The sequence below is a fragment of the Natrix helvetica genome (genome assembly GCF_964273705.1).
Source record: "Natrix helvetica genome assembly, chromosome: 2".
NCBI lineage: Eukaryota > Metazoa > Chordata > Lepidosauria > Squamata > Natricidae > Natrix > Natrix helvetica.
Genome location: NC_138552.1, coordinates 174,799,388 through 174,814,951, shown reverse-complemented (window position 1 = coordinate 174,814,951; position 15,564 = coordinate 174,799,388). Strand labels below are relative to the sequence as shown.

Here is a 15,564-nt window from a genome sequence, read left to right as displayed (position 1 = left end):
CTTTGAAACAAATTATTTATTCTAAGCAAGTAGTTCGTATTCTTTCATCTTCTGGGCACATATGTAATTTCTATTACAGAAATCCTGCCATTTTGATTCATGGATTTTAATATACTTCCGCTGTACATTTGCACTGGATTGTTGGCTTTGAGCCTTTGAAAAACTAAAGGGGCAAGAGTATTAAGCAATCGGACATAACTTGCCACAGAACGGACTTACAGCACATGGTGTAGTTCACTGCTGCTAAGATCAAGTGCTTTTGATTCCCTAAGGTCTGTGAACTATAAGAAAATTGCTGTGAGCTCTTTGGAAAGTGATGTAAAACATGTATTTAATATGGGGATGAGGGGCACAGATGGAGGTTCACTGGAATATAGTACCTTAATTAAAGTGTTTACATGTCGAAATGCTAAGTCTGTTCTTCTCCTGCAGCAGTGTTCGTGAACAGTTGGTAGGCTTGCAAGTGGAAACCTCCCTATGGGATGGCGAAGAAAGCCTTTGTGCATTATTGGCAATTTGCTTTACACGTCATTTTTCTTGCAAATAGTTGCAGTGTCTGTCCCTTGCAAAAATGTGTTTGCATATTTATGTTTGGGATAATAGGTTTATTGAGAGGCCCTCCCACATTCCAAAATCATTATTTTGAGAATGTCAGTTTGTCTTTAACAAAAGTGAAAATATGTTCAAAGAAGAAGAACAATAGTGTTATGTGGTGCTTACGATTCTAAATTGAACCTGGAAGAAGGCTTAAGTTGAAATTCTCACAATGTACATGAAGCTTACCATATTACATTGGGCCAATTCATCCCCTTGCAATCCATTCTATAGAATTGTTGTGGAGATAAAATTGGGAGCCTGCATGAAAGCCAAAAATGTTCAGAGAACAGGTGGAATGTGTTAATGATACAATAGCAGAAAATTGATTCTAAGGTTGCAGTTCTAGTATGAATGAAACATTCTAATTTAACTAAAAAAATGTGGCTAGAAGTGTGGACAATGTGATATATAAAGCAGCACTTTTTAAACCTCGGATTATTTTTTCTACAAGATTGATGAAAAAAGAAGGTACCATGGCATTAAGGAATCTACTCATTGAAGGTTAAATTGACTTAAATGAGCAGTTTTTTCTAGTGCCTTTCTTCCAAGCTAGGAGGGAAGTCTGGAAATGTGCACTTTTGAAGTGCTTGCAACCCAGCTGTCAACTAAAAGGAAGCCTGCATTTTTGAAGCTTGAGTGATCTAAATTTGCTGCCTTGATAGATGGAAGGTAGCAAATAAATTGAAAACAGTGAATAAAACAGGTGAACCAAGGTCAGCTACATGTTGAAATGTATATGGATAATCCAGGAAGTCATTTTGTATACTTTATTTATGCCATTACAGTGGATATTATTTCTTTTCGCTATTACAGAATCATTTATTATTAACAACTGCCCCATGTCAGTCTTGCCACGTGATCCGTTTTCTGTTTTGTGGGTTTTATGAATCCCAAAAATTCCAGTTCTGATACTGCTCTAATGAACCGAGCACTTGGGAGTTCTAGTCAAGGAAATGGCATCTCCATCAATCAAGATTTAATAATTTACTACACATAACAAATTTGGGATAGTTTTAGTCAACTTAATACATTTATAGATTGCTCACCTTTCTTTGCAATAGCCTTAACAATATTAGATGTATGCTCAATCTACCAAGTAATATATCTTCAACTAATACAGCAAATTTGGATATATCTGGAATTCATCTTCAAGAGTAGGTTAAGTAGAGTAAGTTATTTACTCTGTGGCCAAGCCCTTTTTTCTGCTTGCATCTACTGCTTAGCATCCTTAATAATCTGCCCTAAAGTTCCCAGAAAATTATTTTCAATTATTTCCTCATTAACCTGTTACATTCCAGATTCCTCAGTAGATCACCTTGCATGCTGCTATAGTAAACTAATCTGAAGTAGCAGCACTTATTTGAATGAAATGCTGAAATATTAGCGTAAGAAGATACACCTAAATCAGAAAGACTGGGTGAGCTGTTACACATATAGAAATTATGATTAAAGATTTCTGTAAAACAATTGATGTGTATGAGTGAAGATACAGGTGGTTTAAACATCCTATGCTCACTGCAGGAAGTCACTACATTATATCATACAGCACCTATTTGAAAACCTTGAGAGTTTAGAGCTATTCTCAGTAGGCTGCTGTATCACTAAACAGCTCTTGACAGCAAGGCTGCATTCCAACTAACTCCTGAGTTTTCTTCCCTGCACAAGATGTCTAGCATCTTCAGCTGCTTTCCATAGGGCTCTTTTAGACCCCTTAATCTTCCAGGGAGAGGCCTCCCGAACCCACTCCCTTCGTCAGTGTCCAAAAATAGATGCAACAATTCAAATGCAATTTAACCAGTGCAAGTATATAATACAAGTATTTTCTGTGATCTGGAGAGAATAATAATAAAGCTCATTCTATTGGGTTTCCTTTAATTGTTGCATTACACTCTTCGCTTGTATTCAATTAGTGGCCTGGTAGCTGTAGGTCTTCATACTGCTGCCCAGGTTTCCCTAATCCAACCCAGGTGCACAGTCTTATACTTGTCAGAGTGAACATTATCCTTCTAGATTTGGCATGCAGTTCAAATCAGTCAAGGTTATTTTGAATTTTGATTTCATCCTCTAAAACCTTAACCAATCCTTAACTTGGTACAATCTCTAAAATGTTTTACTTTGTTCTTTTTATTTACAATCTAAATATAATTTTCAAAATAAATACTGTGGTTTTCAGGTAGATTTTCTTAGAAGAATATTTTAAAAAAGGATACTGAATAATGTCATCTGTCTGGTTTTTGATTGTGGAATCTGTATTTCCAGCTGCAGTTACAACTGTTGAAAAAGCCTAGAGAAATAACGTCATAAAAGCATTCAGAAAAGTTGTACAAAGTTCACATCTTAGCTTACATATTACACTCTCATTGTTAGAGGCAGGGCATCAAAGACCAACAAGTAAACAGGGAGACATAATACTTGTATATATTTTAATGTGTTTTTTAAACTAATATAATTTATTGCCTAACAAGATTCTCAAATATTTCTCTTAAATTCCAGAACAAATCTCACAAGTTGCAAAATAGATTGCATCCTAATTTAAGTGGGTAGCCAAAAGCAAATGAGAGTCCTAAGCGGAGGTAAAAGGTTGGCTTTATTATCCACATTCATTATTTGTCTCAGTTCTTACCCATCTAGTTCCAAACTTGGATACTTTTTATTTTTGCTATTTGCTAAAGGAATGTAGTCTGAGGCTACTGCAGGTATCTAACAAAAACTTAGTCTCTTTTTTTTCTCCATAGATAGAACATTTTTGCAAATTGTGCTTATGCCAAAATCAGCAGCTATATGTGAAGAAGTAAAAGCTATTCTCTTCTTACCACAACTGAAGAGAAATAAATTGATTTTTTTTCCCATTTCTATTGGGACGTTCTGAGAAACTCCAGAAATTACTTGCCCAAATTTACAGGCAGAAAATAAACTTCCTATGGACAAGTTAAAAATATAAAAAAACCACAATTGCTTGCAAAAGAAAAAAATGTTTTTAATTCTCTCTCCATCTCCCCCCCCCATTTTTTTTCAAAAAGGAGCAACAAAGTATCACTGGCATATTCTGCAAAAATCCAGAGAAAATGGCCTTGGTTTCTTTAACCAAGGTGGCACTAGCTGGGCCTCACAGATCAAGAAATGAAGAGAGTTTTCCATTTTGCCAGAGGGAGCAATGAGCTGTTACTGTTTCCATTCTCCCCAAAGTCCCAATTTAACAAAACAAGGCACATTCTGTGCTATTTTCCTCCAGAAAATAAAATCCGTTTAGAAGGAGCATCTCCCTGCTCTTCAAAACAAACTCCAATGATGTGTAGTTGCTCTTCAATAAGAAAATATCACCAAAAATGGGAATTGTAATGTAAGATGCTTAGCAGGGGGGAAATGAGCCTCATTACGTGCATTCATTTATTGAATCTTGGTATAAAACATCTGCAAGGATTTACAGAGATTATGGTTTTAACACCCTGGAAGAACATGAAGGATCTGCACTGATGTATCTTCAATGCTTTTTAATTATCTGTACCCTGTCCTTATTCTGGTCTATTACTGTAATAAAGATTTGATTTGAAGCAGTGGTGGGTTCCGGATCACGTAACCCGGTACGGTTGGAACAGGCCTGGTGTTGTCCACATGGGCGTGCGCGGTATGCGCATGCGTCCTACCTGCCAGCAACGCCTCCACAAGCCTTCGTGGCGCTCCAGCTGCTCAGAGCGTCGCACAGGTGCTGTATGTGTCATGCGCATGTCCAGAAGCACCGAAGGCTTTAAAGGATAGGTAAGGAGCTCGGGCAGGCGGGCCCTCCGGAGCACCGTACCGGAACGGTACCTGGTGCTCCGGGTAGGCTCCGGTACACCCATATTGGGGCGTACCGCCTGTAACCCACTACTGATTTCTAGGCACTGTAGAGTTTTATGCTGTATCTAAAAGCATGAATGAGCGGCTTTAAAAAAATCCAGCAGAATAACAGGTATACATTAAATCATTTTACCTACCTCCAGCCAGTCAACCAGGTTAATCAATCTGCCACACTCCAAATGCAGCTTGTATGCTATACAAATATCAGGAGCTGCACCAGAAAGGGATTCTGCATCACATTTCAAGGAGTCATCCTGATAAACAAAATTCAAAATCAAAAATAGGTGCCAGGTATCTTTCATTGATGTGGTAATTATACCATCATCTCAGCTATATAGCTGGTGTTCTATAATGCACATGGCAGCTTCTCAACATCACAGTGATAATGCAGGCATAATTTTCCCACAGCTGTGTTAAGTGAACCTTAAACAGTGACAACCTCCGTCTCCCAATGTAATTACAGCAGGCCAGGTAGTTGTAAGTGAACATATGCAACTGTTCCCATTTATGGGCTATTTACTAGTCCAGCGATGGCGAACCTTTTTTGGCTCGCGTGCCATAAGGGGGGAAAGTCCAGAGGCTTTATAGGAGCCTGGGGAGGGCAAAAACAACCTCATCCCCCCGGAGGCTTCAGAGACCTTCAGGAGGCTTCCCTGAAGCCTCTGGAGGACTAAAAATGACCGTACAAGCAAACCGGAAGTCTATTCCCGAACATCCGGTTTGCCCATAGGGCCAGTTTTTTGCGCTCTGGATGCTTCAGGGAAGTTCCTGAAGCCTCTGGAGGGCCTCCGGGGCAGGCGGGGAGGCTCTTTTCCCTCTCCCCAGGCTCCTATAAAGCCTCTAGAGCCTGGGGAGGGCGAAAAATGGCTTTAAAAAATGCTGAACTCAGCTGGCCAGCGCGCACATGCGTGCTGGCCAGCTGACAGGCCAATGCCTCGCGTGCCCTGACAAATGGCTCCACGTGCCACCTGTTCGCCATCCCAGTATTAATCTATTCCATTTTACAAGACCTATTTTCTCATCTCTGGCTCACTGTAATAGATGACAGAAAACAATACTACTTTTTAATAGAGAAGGCAACTATCTGATAAAGAAAGCTAAGCTAAACTTCCTGTATGTGTCTTATTTCCTACTGTCTGGGATGCTCCTAGGATTGCAAAGTAAGAGTTTCTTGGACTGAGCTCTCTGACAGTGGTCCAGCAATCCTCTCCAGGAGCTGTAATTACTATCACTATCCTGTTTTAGTTATTTTTTATAGCTACAAGCAACAATAACAGGGAAGTTATCATGATTTATAACACTTGTTATAAAGTGTTGTTATTTCAGTACAAAATATTGGACATTTCTGTAGTACTTTATAGCAATGTCTAAATATGTTGCCATCTGTGTACTAGTAAACACATATTGGCATCAGTGTGGCTGTAGCTAATCTGTCACATCCCTCTAGTTTGGTTGGTAGCTATAAAAAGAGTAGATTGCCTGTGGCTTCTTCTGGATTGTCCTTTCTTAGTTTGGCTCCAGTCTAGGAATTTTTCTGATGGTCTTTCATTCAAGTACTATCAGGAGCAGACGCACGAAGACAAGGAAGTACTTAGTATGTTGCTCAGCTCTTACAGCTTCAACTAGTCATGTAGAAAATACAGTGGCATGAGAAATGGACAAATCCTTCAAGGAATGACACTTTCAATAGTTTGGATGTGATGAGAAATGAGGCTACAAGATTGTTGCCTTGTTCTTATTTCCTACCTTCAGATAAAAGTATGGATTGTTGAGAGCAGTGTGAAGAGCAGCCCGTGGGGTGGCATTTAAATGCTCTTGGAGGGTATTAGCTGCACTGAAATACATCACCTCATGTAGTGTTTGCATCTCTGCAGGTGCAAGGTAATTCCTAAATCGCACACAAAATGGAAAGAGAGAAGGATGTTTATTGAATTCAGTTCCTAATTCTATCCTAAACCTCAGAAAATGAGCAATGTGTATGTATTGTATTGCACTTTGGCATCATGTACCACTTTTAGCTTTAAGTGTTAAAAGGTTTTTTAATTGTAGACTTCTCAGAAAATATTAAAGGTAAAGGTTCCCCTTGCACATATGTGCTAGTTGTTCCCACTCTATGGGGTGGTGCTCATCTCCATTTCAAAGCCGAAGAGCCAGCGCTGTCTGAAGACGTCTCTGTGGTCATGTGGCCAGCATGACTAAACCCCCCTAGGCGCACAGAACGCTGTTACCTTCCCACCAAAGGTGATTCCTATTTTTCTACTTGCATTTTTACATGCTTTCAAACTGCTAAGTTGGCAGACTATATTACCTCTTTTTAAAAAGATGGTGACATCGAATTTTCTACATACTATTGATAATTTTGATTAAAACAAACATTCTACAGTCATTGATAAAATTTAGTGATACCAACATCTACATGTAGTATTTCCACTACACGCTATTCAGATTTTAATTCTATTATTTGGAACAACCGCACATTGGATCATATTTAAAAACTGGTTTCACTCTAAAATCAGAATAATGAGCTTTTTTTGGCCTGCAAAATCCTGCAATATATTAATAAACTCCACATATTTCCTCTGCTTCTATTCTTTTTATTCAGTTCTTTCAGTGTTTCCTTTTTCTCAAATTACAATATTCTTATTAAAGCTATAAACTTATCCTAGAAGATTGTGCATAAGTCAAATGTAGACTGGAAATAAGTCACGCTTAAAACTGTTCCACCATAGTTTAAGAACTACAAGCCACATTTTTTAACTTCTAGCATTGGTTATAATTCCTTATTTAATGAAAAAAATTAAAATGGCTTTCCATTATGCTAAAATAATGTCTTTAGATAGTTTATACAAAGCACAGTACAGTTTTAAGGCCACCTTAAAATCCACTTTCAGAATTAAATAGGAACTGAAGTATTTCATTAATATTATTATTATATTATTCCTAAGGACAATGGTTCTCATAAAAAAAATACTGTAGCCATGTCTCCAAAGCACTGAGGAAACTCCGCAAATGCAAAGCTGCCACTGCAAAGGCTGACTATATTATCATCAAAGTAATATTTGTTTGACAACAAGGCAAAATATGCAGCAAGGAGTTTGTTTGCAACTTCTGAAATCCTTAGGTCTCCTCAAAAATTTACCATCAAATTATAAAGTTGAATATGACAGAAGTGGAAAATTATTATATACAGTACATAAGGAGTAGTCATCTAATTGCATATGATTGCATATGGTAAATTAAATTAAATATTAATGAAATTAAAATCAAATTTATTGGTTGCTTTGGTCCTGCTCATTTGTCATAGTTGTTTTATTTGGACTGTAATCATGTTCGCGTGCCACTTAAATTTAAAGGGCAACTCTTATCCTAAAAATTTAAAAAACAAACACCTGCCTCTGTGTGGGGCCAGAAGTGAACTCAGCAACTGTATAGACTTGGCTGGTGGTAGACATACTATAACTTAGTCCCAAATATTTTTGGCAAATTGGACAACCTGCAGCCCCCAAACCCTCTCCTAATTTTGGTGTACTGACATACTGAAGTTGGAATCTAACAAAAAAGCTCAACACAACTAAAACAACCAAAAAAAGTTTATAGGAGAGAAATGAGAAAAGGGAGGAGATAAGTTTTATTCTCCATCTTATAAACTAGAATCCATTATATTCAAACAGCTTTTTCCTACCAGTAAATTTATTATGTAAAATTGTGCAACAATTTCTATATTACTCATGCTTTGTAATTGTTTGTAGTACAGACATAGGCAAATAAATAATAAATAATAAATAAATAAATATTTATTTCTTAGCCGCACCCTCTTCCGAAGGACTCGGGGCGGCGTACAATGAAACATATGAAATAAATATGTGGACAAAACAAACATATAACAGAGACATATACCGAGACATACACAAGGAGGAGGTCGGCTGATGAATAAAAAACAATTAGAATACAGTGATTAAAAAAAACCCTAAATAATTAAATATAATTAAAATACCCAATTAAAAACCCGTCAGGAGCGATATGGTTAGATCAAAGTTGAGCCAGGCCAGCTACTTGGAATAGGTGGGTCTTAAGCTTAATACGAAAGGAGCGGAGGTCAGAGGTATTCCTAATATCCGGAGGGAGGTCATTCCACAGGGCTGGGCCCGCCACAGAGAAGGCTCTACTCCTAGGCGCCGCCCCCCGACACTGTCTAGTGGACGGCACCTGGAGGAGGCCTTCTCTGTGCGAGCGGATTGGTCGCAGGGATGTATGGGGCAGAATACGATCCCGCAAGTAACTAGGTCCTGAGCCATGGAGCGCTTTAAAGATTGTTATCAAAACCTTGAAACGCACCCGATAGACCACAGGAAGCCAGTGCAGCTCGCGCAGGAACGGTGTCACATGGGAGTACCTAGTACTCCCCATAATTACCCGCGCGAGTCCTTACCAATTTATTTTCAGACCCAAATTTCAATTCCACAACCTCTCCCCCCCCCCCCCTTTGAAAAGGTTAGGGTTAGACAAAATGGATTTCACAAGCTCCTTAGAAAAAAACAATGCTCACCTCACAAGGCCATCTATAAAGTCAACAATTTCAAAACGGAGCATTTCAAATGTTGTTAGTTTCTTTACTCTCCTTGACTCTTTCATCTCCAACAAAGTCTACAACATAAAGCAGATCATCTCCATAGGTATTTCCATGTTATGTACTAAGCAGTTTGTGTGTGTGTGTGTGTGTGTGTGTGTGTGTGCGTGCGCGCGCGCACAGCCAAATGCCTTAATGTGTCCTTTGAATTGCTTCTTAAATTGTTTAAGGAATGTCTATTCTTTACATTAGAACCAGTTGTTCTTTTGCAACTATTGATCATACAGGAATGCAAAGATACTTTTACTAAATTAGAATTAGGTATTGATTAAGGTATTAAACGATAACCTGGGACACTTAGGTTCAAGTCCATCTCTAGCCATGGAAGCTTGCTGTGTTATTTTGGGTCAGTTAATGTTTCTCAATCAAAACTACTGCAAAGAGTGGCTGTTGTGGAAAAAGGAAGTGCCATATAAGTTACCTTGAGCTCCTGCAGGAAATGGGGGGGGGACACACACATAAATCTAACAAAAGCAAAACGAAGTATAGAAATACTAGATGGTTCTTAGATATTAAGCTGTATCTGTTAGTTACACAATTATTTTACAACAAGCAAATACAACACAGTGATCTAAGCAACCATTTTAATTTTCCTTGGTTTGATTTGTTTTATTGAACAACACCACAGTTGGCAAAGTCAGGCAAAGACCGTCTTTCCATTTCTCCTGTTACTTGATTATAGAAGAATTGGAGCTGTTACTATTATTCTTACTGGACTGGCTCCTACATTTTTGTAGCAGACTGACATACACATGAGATATAATCAGAGAATCCAATAAATTAAAAACAATAATTAAAATTGAGAGACACGCACATACAAAACACATTTCATCAATGTCCTCTTTCCTTTTGTAAATAAGGTAAGGAATAAGGAGTAGGGCAGAAAGAGATGGAGAGGGAACCAGCAAGACAGAAGCAATTTTACAAAATAAAACTGAAACTGTGACCTCAAAACTAGTTAACATGCATATTTCTACATATGTAATATATATGGGCATTAAGAAAATTCAGAAATGTTGAACAGAGATGGTAAAGAACAACGAATAAGTACCGTCTGGAGGAGCATCTTCTTTTCCCACGTTGGAATATATTAAAATTCTAATCCTGCATTTGGTTCAAGCTGAAATGTCTACCTTTGATTAGTTTTGATTTCAGAGGGCATATTCTATATACCAATCAACTTAATCAGTAACTCTAGAATTACAAAGTCAACAGTTAAATATGCTGACCTTTTGAAGATGATACAGATCTGTTTTCTTCTGAAGCTCGTCCAGTGAGGATATGGATTTTTCTTGATCACCACTGGCTTCTGTGATTTGTATAAGAAAAACAGCAAGTATAATTATCTTCCATAAAGGATCCAACCGAGAAAAGAAGACGCTCTATGCACTAGCTGAAAAAGAGGTGGGATTTGGTTGGATGGACTTCTAGATACATATTCAGCAAACCCCCTCCCCCCAACAGGATTTCAGAGGACTGGAAGATCTTTCATTGAAGGTGACATTGGAGATGGCAATCAAAATCAAAGAACACCATGAGATCTAGGATTTAGTAGGTAATTTCATGCACAAAAATGCAAATCAAGGTCGAATCCAGCATGTTTTTGGGGGGGTGGGGGGTGGGAGACTGTTATCTTTCACCTCTCCTCTGGCTTCCTACAATCAAACAAAATAAGATTAAGGATTTACTCAAAGAAAAATGAGAGATAAAATGAAGCAACATTGTGAAATCCTTCTGCAACACTTAATTCCATATTAAGCCTTGCTGGGCAGATTCTCAGAAATTACAAAATTCAGTTCAATTGACTTCCAGGCAGTTTTAGTTATTGTTTTTAACATATAGAGAGACTTCTTCCTTCACAAGCCATATGTGTGTGCCATACATTCATATAATCTGCACGGTTTATGATAGTAGAGTCTAACTGAACTAAATAAAACACAAATACAATGTTCAAAAACAGCTCTCTGATAATAATAATAATAATAATAATAATAATAATAATAATAATAATAATAATAATAATAATAATAATAATAATAATAATAATAATAATAAATAATAAAATTATTTGTTAGCCGCACCCTCTCCCGAAGGACTCGGGGCGGCGTACAATAAAAACACATAAAATATACAAATGAAACAATACATATACAGAAACATAAACACATACACGTACGTACACATATACATATACATGGAGGAGGTATCAAAAATATAAAATAGAATTTAAAATTGACAATTTAAAACACCCTCAATTAAGTTACAAGATTTAAAAAACCCGTCAGGAGTGATAAGGTAAAACTATGGTTGAGCCAGGCCAGCTAATTGGAAGAGGTGGGTCTTGAGTTTTGCACGGAAGGAGCGGAGGTCAGAGGTAGTCCTGATATCAGGGGGGAGGTCATTCCACAGGGCTGGGCCCGTCACAGAGAAGGATCTGCTCCTAGGCGTTGCCCCCCGACACAGTTTGGTGGACGGCACCTGGAGAAGTCCCTCTCTGTGCGAGCGAATTGGTCGTAGGGATGTATGGGGCAGGATGCGATCCCGCAGGTAGCTAGGTCCTGTGCCATGGAGCGCTTTAAAGATCGTAATCAGAACCTTGAAACGCACCCGATAGACCACAGGAAGCCAGTGCAGCTCACGCAGGAGAGGTGTCACATGGGAGTACCTTGTACTCCCCATAATCACCCGCGCGGCCGCATTCTGGACCAACTGCAGTCTTCGAGTGCATCTCAAGGGAAGCCCCATGTAGAGAGCATTGCAGTAGTCCAGGCGAGACGTCACCAGCGCATGAGTGACTGTGCGTAAGGCATCCCGATTCAATAGGCGGCGCAATTGGCGCACCAGGCGAACCTGGTGGAACGCCCCCCTTGCCACGGCTCTCACATGGTCATCCATGGACAGCCGGGCATCCAGGAGGACGCCCAAATTGCGCGCCCGCTCCACGGGGGCCAGTTGTACGCCCCCAATGGCCAAAGATGGAAGCAATTGGTTGAACCGGGGGGCCGGAACCCACAGCCACTCCGTCTTGGAAGGGTTGAGCTTGAGTCGGTTGCCATCCATCCAGACCCGTACGGCTTCCAAGCACCGGGACATCACTTCGATGGCCTCGTTGGGGTGGTTCGGGGTGGAAATGTACAGCTGAGTATCATCAGCGTACAGATGATATCCCACCCCGAAACCACGAATTATCTCACCCAACGGCTTCATGTATGTGTTGAACAGGAGTGGCGAGAGGACCGACCCCTGTGGCACCCCGCAATTGAGGGGGCTTAGGGTAGACCTCTGCTCCCCTGTCAACACACGTTGCGTCTGGCCGGAAAGGTAGGAGCCGAACCACCGCAAAACGGTGCCTCGAACCCCCAACCCCCCCAGTCGGTGCAACAGGATACCATGGTCGATGGTATCAAAAGCCGCCGAGAGGTCTAATAGGACCAGGATAGAGGAACAACCCCTATCTCTGGCCCTCCAGAGATCATCCACCAACGCGACCAAGGCCGTCTCCGTGCTGTGCCCGGGTCGGAAGCCGGACTGGCGCGGGTCTAGATAATCATTTTCCTCCAGATGTCGCGGAAACTGATAAGCTACCACACTCTCTACAACCTTCGCCAGAAAGGGAAGGTTGGAGACAGGACGATAATTGGCTAGCTCCGTAGGGTCCAGGGAAGGCTTCTTGAGTAAGGGTCTCACCACCACCTCTTTCAAGGCGGCCGGAAGAGACCCCTCGCTCAGCGAAGCGTTCACTAGGCCCAGGAGCCAGTCGCGTGTAACCTCCCAGGATGCCAGTACAAGCCAGGAGGGGCAGGGGTCCAATAAACATGTGGTAGGTCGCAGCCGTCCACGCAGTCTGTCCAAATCCTCGATGGCAACCAAGTCAAACTCCTCCCAGAATGGTCTCTCAAGACTCGCCTCGGATGTCTCCACTAGACCACTGAAAGGGACCCATTCCTTCCGGATTTGAGCGATTTTATCCTGCAGATACTTCCCAAATTCCTCTGCCCTGCCCTGTAAAGGGGCCTCCCGCAGCCTCTGAAACAGAAGGGAGCGGGACACCCAAAACAGGGCGGCAGGGCGGTTCTCTGCGGATGCAATGAGAGCGGCACAATATTGACGTTTGGCCGCTCTCAATGCCACAATGTACGTCCTTAAATGGGTTCGTACCTGTGCTCGGTGAAACTCGGAATGGGAGGATCTCCAACAACTCTCTAGGCGTCTCTTGCGGCGTTTCATCACCCTTAGCTCCTCGGTAAACCAAGGGGCCAGGGTGGATCGTTGCCGCCGGAGAGGCCGCAAAGGCGCCACTGGGTCTAAGGCCCCGGTAGTCGCATTATTCCATGCGACCACCAGGTCCTCTACCCAAGGGTGGGTCAGGGCTACAGGAGGTGGCCCAAGCTCCATCTGGAACCTATCTGGTTCCATCAGGCGCCTGGGGCGGAACCATCTGATGTCTTCCGGCTCCGCCTCCTCGCAGCGGGGGGTAGCACCAGGGAAGTCAAGCCGGAGAAGTGAGTGATCTGACCATGACAGGGGAGTGATAGTTAAATCCCCTACTCCCAGATCACTCAACCACTGGCCAGAGACAAAAACAAGGTCCAGCGTGTGGCCCCCCTCATGTGTCGGGCCCTGGATCAATTGAGTCAGGTCCATGGCTGTCATGGAAGCCATGAACTCCCGAACCCCCTCGGACGCTTCTCCCATCGATGGCAGGTTAAAATCCCCCATCACTAAAAGTTTGGGGGTCTCAACCGCCACCGATGCGATTAGCTCGAGGAGTTCAGGCAGGGCCGCTGATGTATAGCGAGGAGCCAGGTATACTATCAGCAGTATGATGTATGTATGCAAGATTTCTATCTATTTCTGATGTTTTGTCGTCTTAGATATTCATATTTGTAATTTTATCTATCTATATAACTGAACCTGAGACTATTTTTCAAATAATAATCCTATTTTTTTAAACAAAAAACACCATGTAGTTATTGACTGCCTAATTCTTATAATCTTTCCCAAATTTTTATTTCTTACAACTCAAAGAACCCATTCTATTTATTTAGTTAGTTTGTCAAACATCTACGAGATCACAGGTATAAGTATAAACATGGACATGAACACAGGAAATGGGTACAAATAAATGGGGACAATAGGACAGGGATGGTCGGCAAACTGGTGCGCTTATGCACGCCTCCTTACAGACCTCTTAGGAAAGGTGTGAGGTCCATGCTAGACAGTTTAAGGTTAAAGTTACGGGGCTTTGAGGATGTAACAACAGAGTCAGGTAGTGCATTCCAGGCATTGACCATTCTCCTAGCAGGTGGAGACATCATCCAGGCATGGGTATGACTCTGTCAGGATCCGATAGGACTGGGTCTACAAGCTTTAAAGGCACGCCCACGAGGCTCCTCCTCCCAGCTTAGACCCAGTCAATCCTTGGATTAGCTGTGTCTGTGTATCTCTCCTTGCTAAATAATTTTAAACTAAATTCTTGCTAAAAATTTCCAAATTTCTTCTAATTGGCTCCCTTTCCAAGTTGAACTCAATTGGCTTTAGACTTTCGCTTTGGAGGCTTCATAGCCTTCCAACAGGCTCTTGCCTCGCTCTCTCTTGGTCCAAACCATCGCAGATATTGTTAGCGACTAACCTACAAGGTTTTACCTCAGGCTCTTGTCAAGTTGCTGATTGCTGCAGCTGCGCCGCCCAAAGAGCCAATCGCTGCAGCCACGCCACCAGAAGAGGCTACGATTGTCGCGATCTTCCCGACTGAAGAGTCTTCGAATCGCTGAGCTGCCCAAAAGCCGTTTGAGCGCAGGGTGTTTTGCATGCCGCCGCTCTTCCTTGCTGCCTCAGCAGTGTTCCTCCTTTCAATTGCAGATGGTGCTTCTGTTGGGGCGATCATTCTCCCTGCACCGGAGCCATTGTCGGGCAGTAAATTCCGTTAAGTATTTAGCCGCCTTGTCGGTTTGCTCCCTCAGCCTCTCCTCAGATCTGGTCTATTCTGGCGGCCATTTTCTTTGGGTGGGAAAATTGCAGCGACTATTTTGTGTGCTACCAATTGTGAGTAATGTCAGCCAACAAGGCCTCAACACCTCAAGGGGATATCCCATCTCCTCCTGCCATCGTTTTTCCTTCTCTGTCCTCTGAATCACGGAGTAAAAAGAGAACCTCTCCTTCTCAGCCACCATCAGCCAAGCCAGCTAAGGCATCTAAGTCTGTTCCATCTCAGGAGGCCTCAAACATTACTGCCCCTGGTTCAGACCATGACAAGGCCTCAGATTCTATCCCACGAAAGGCTACCTCTAAGGCCAAGCATTGCACTACTCCTATCTCTGCCCCAGTGGTTTCTCCTCAAGTAGTGGTCAATCTCTCTACTGACACTGATGCGGATATTTCCACTCCTGCTTCTCCCTTGAATCCGGAGGATGGGATTGGGTTTCAAGAGGGGTATGATTCCGAAGGGGATGACAGTGTCACCACGGACATAGATGTGGGTTCCTCTAACCCCAGAGCTATTT

General features: G+C 41.8%; 1 protein-coding gene across 1 annotated transcript in view; it reads right to left on the bottom strand.

Moving 5' to 3' along the window:
- Window positions 1-1,350: 1,350 nt before the first annotated feature.
- ORC3 (origin recognition complex subunit 3) overlaps window positions 1,351-15,564 on the bottom strand; it is a 52,291-nt gene continuing 38,077 nt past the window's right edge. The window contains exons 15-20 of the mRNA XM_081941469.1: window positions 10,291-10,370; window positions 8,981-9,078; window positions 6,181-6,322; window positions 4,572-4,688; window positions 2,808-2,881; window positions 1,351-1,528 (exon numbers count right to left, since the gene is read on the bottom strand). Coding sequence (XP_081797595.1) covers window positions 1,423-1,528; window positions 2,808-2,881; window positions 4,572-4,688; window positions 6,181-6,322; window positions 8,981-9,078; window positions 10,291-10,370 — 617 coding nt within the window. The 3' untranslated portion in view covers window positions 1,351-1,422. The remainder of the gene's footprint in view (window positions 1,529-2,807; window positions 2,882-4,571; window positions 4,689-6,180; window positions 6,323-8,980; window positions 9,079-10,290; window positions 10,371-15,564) is intronic.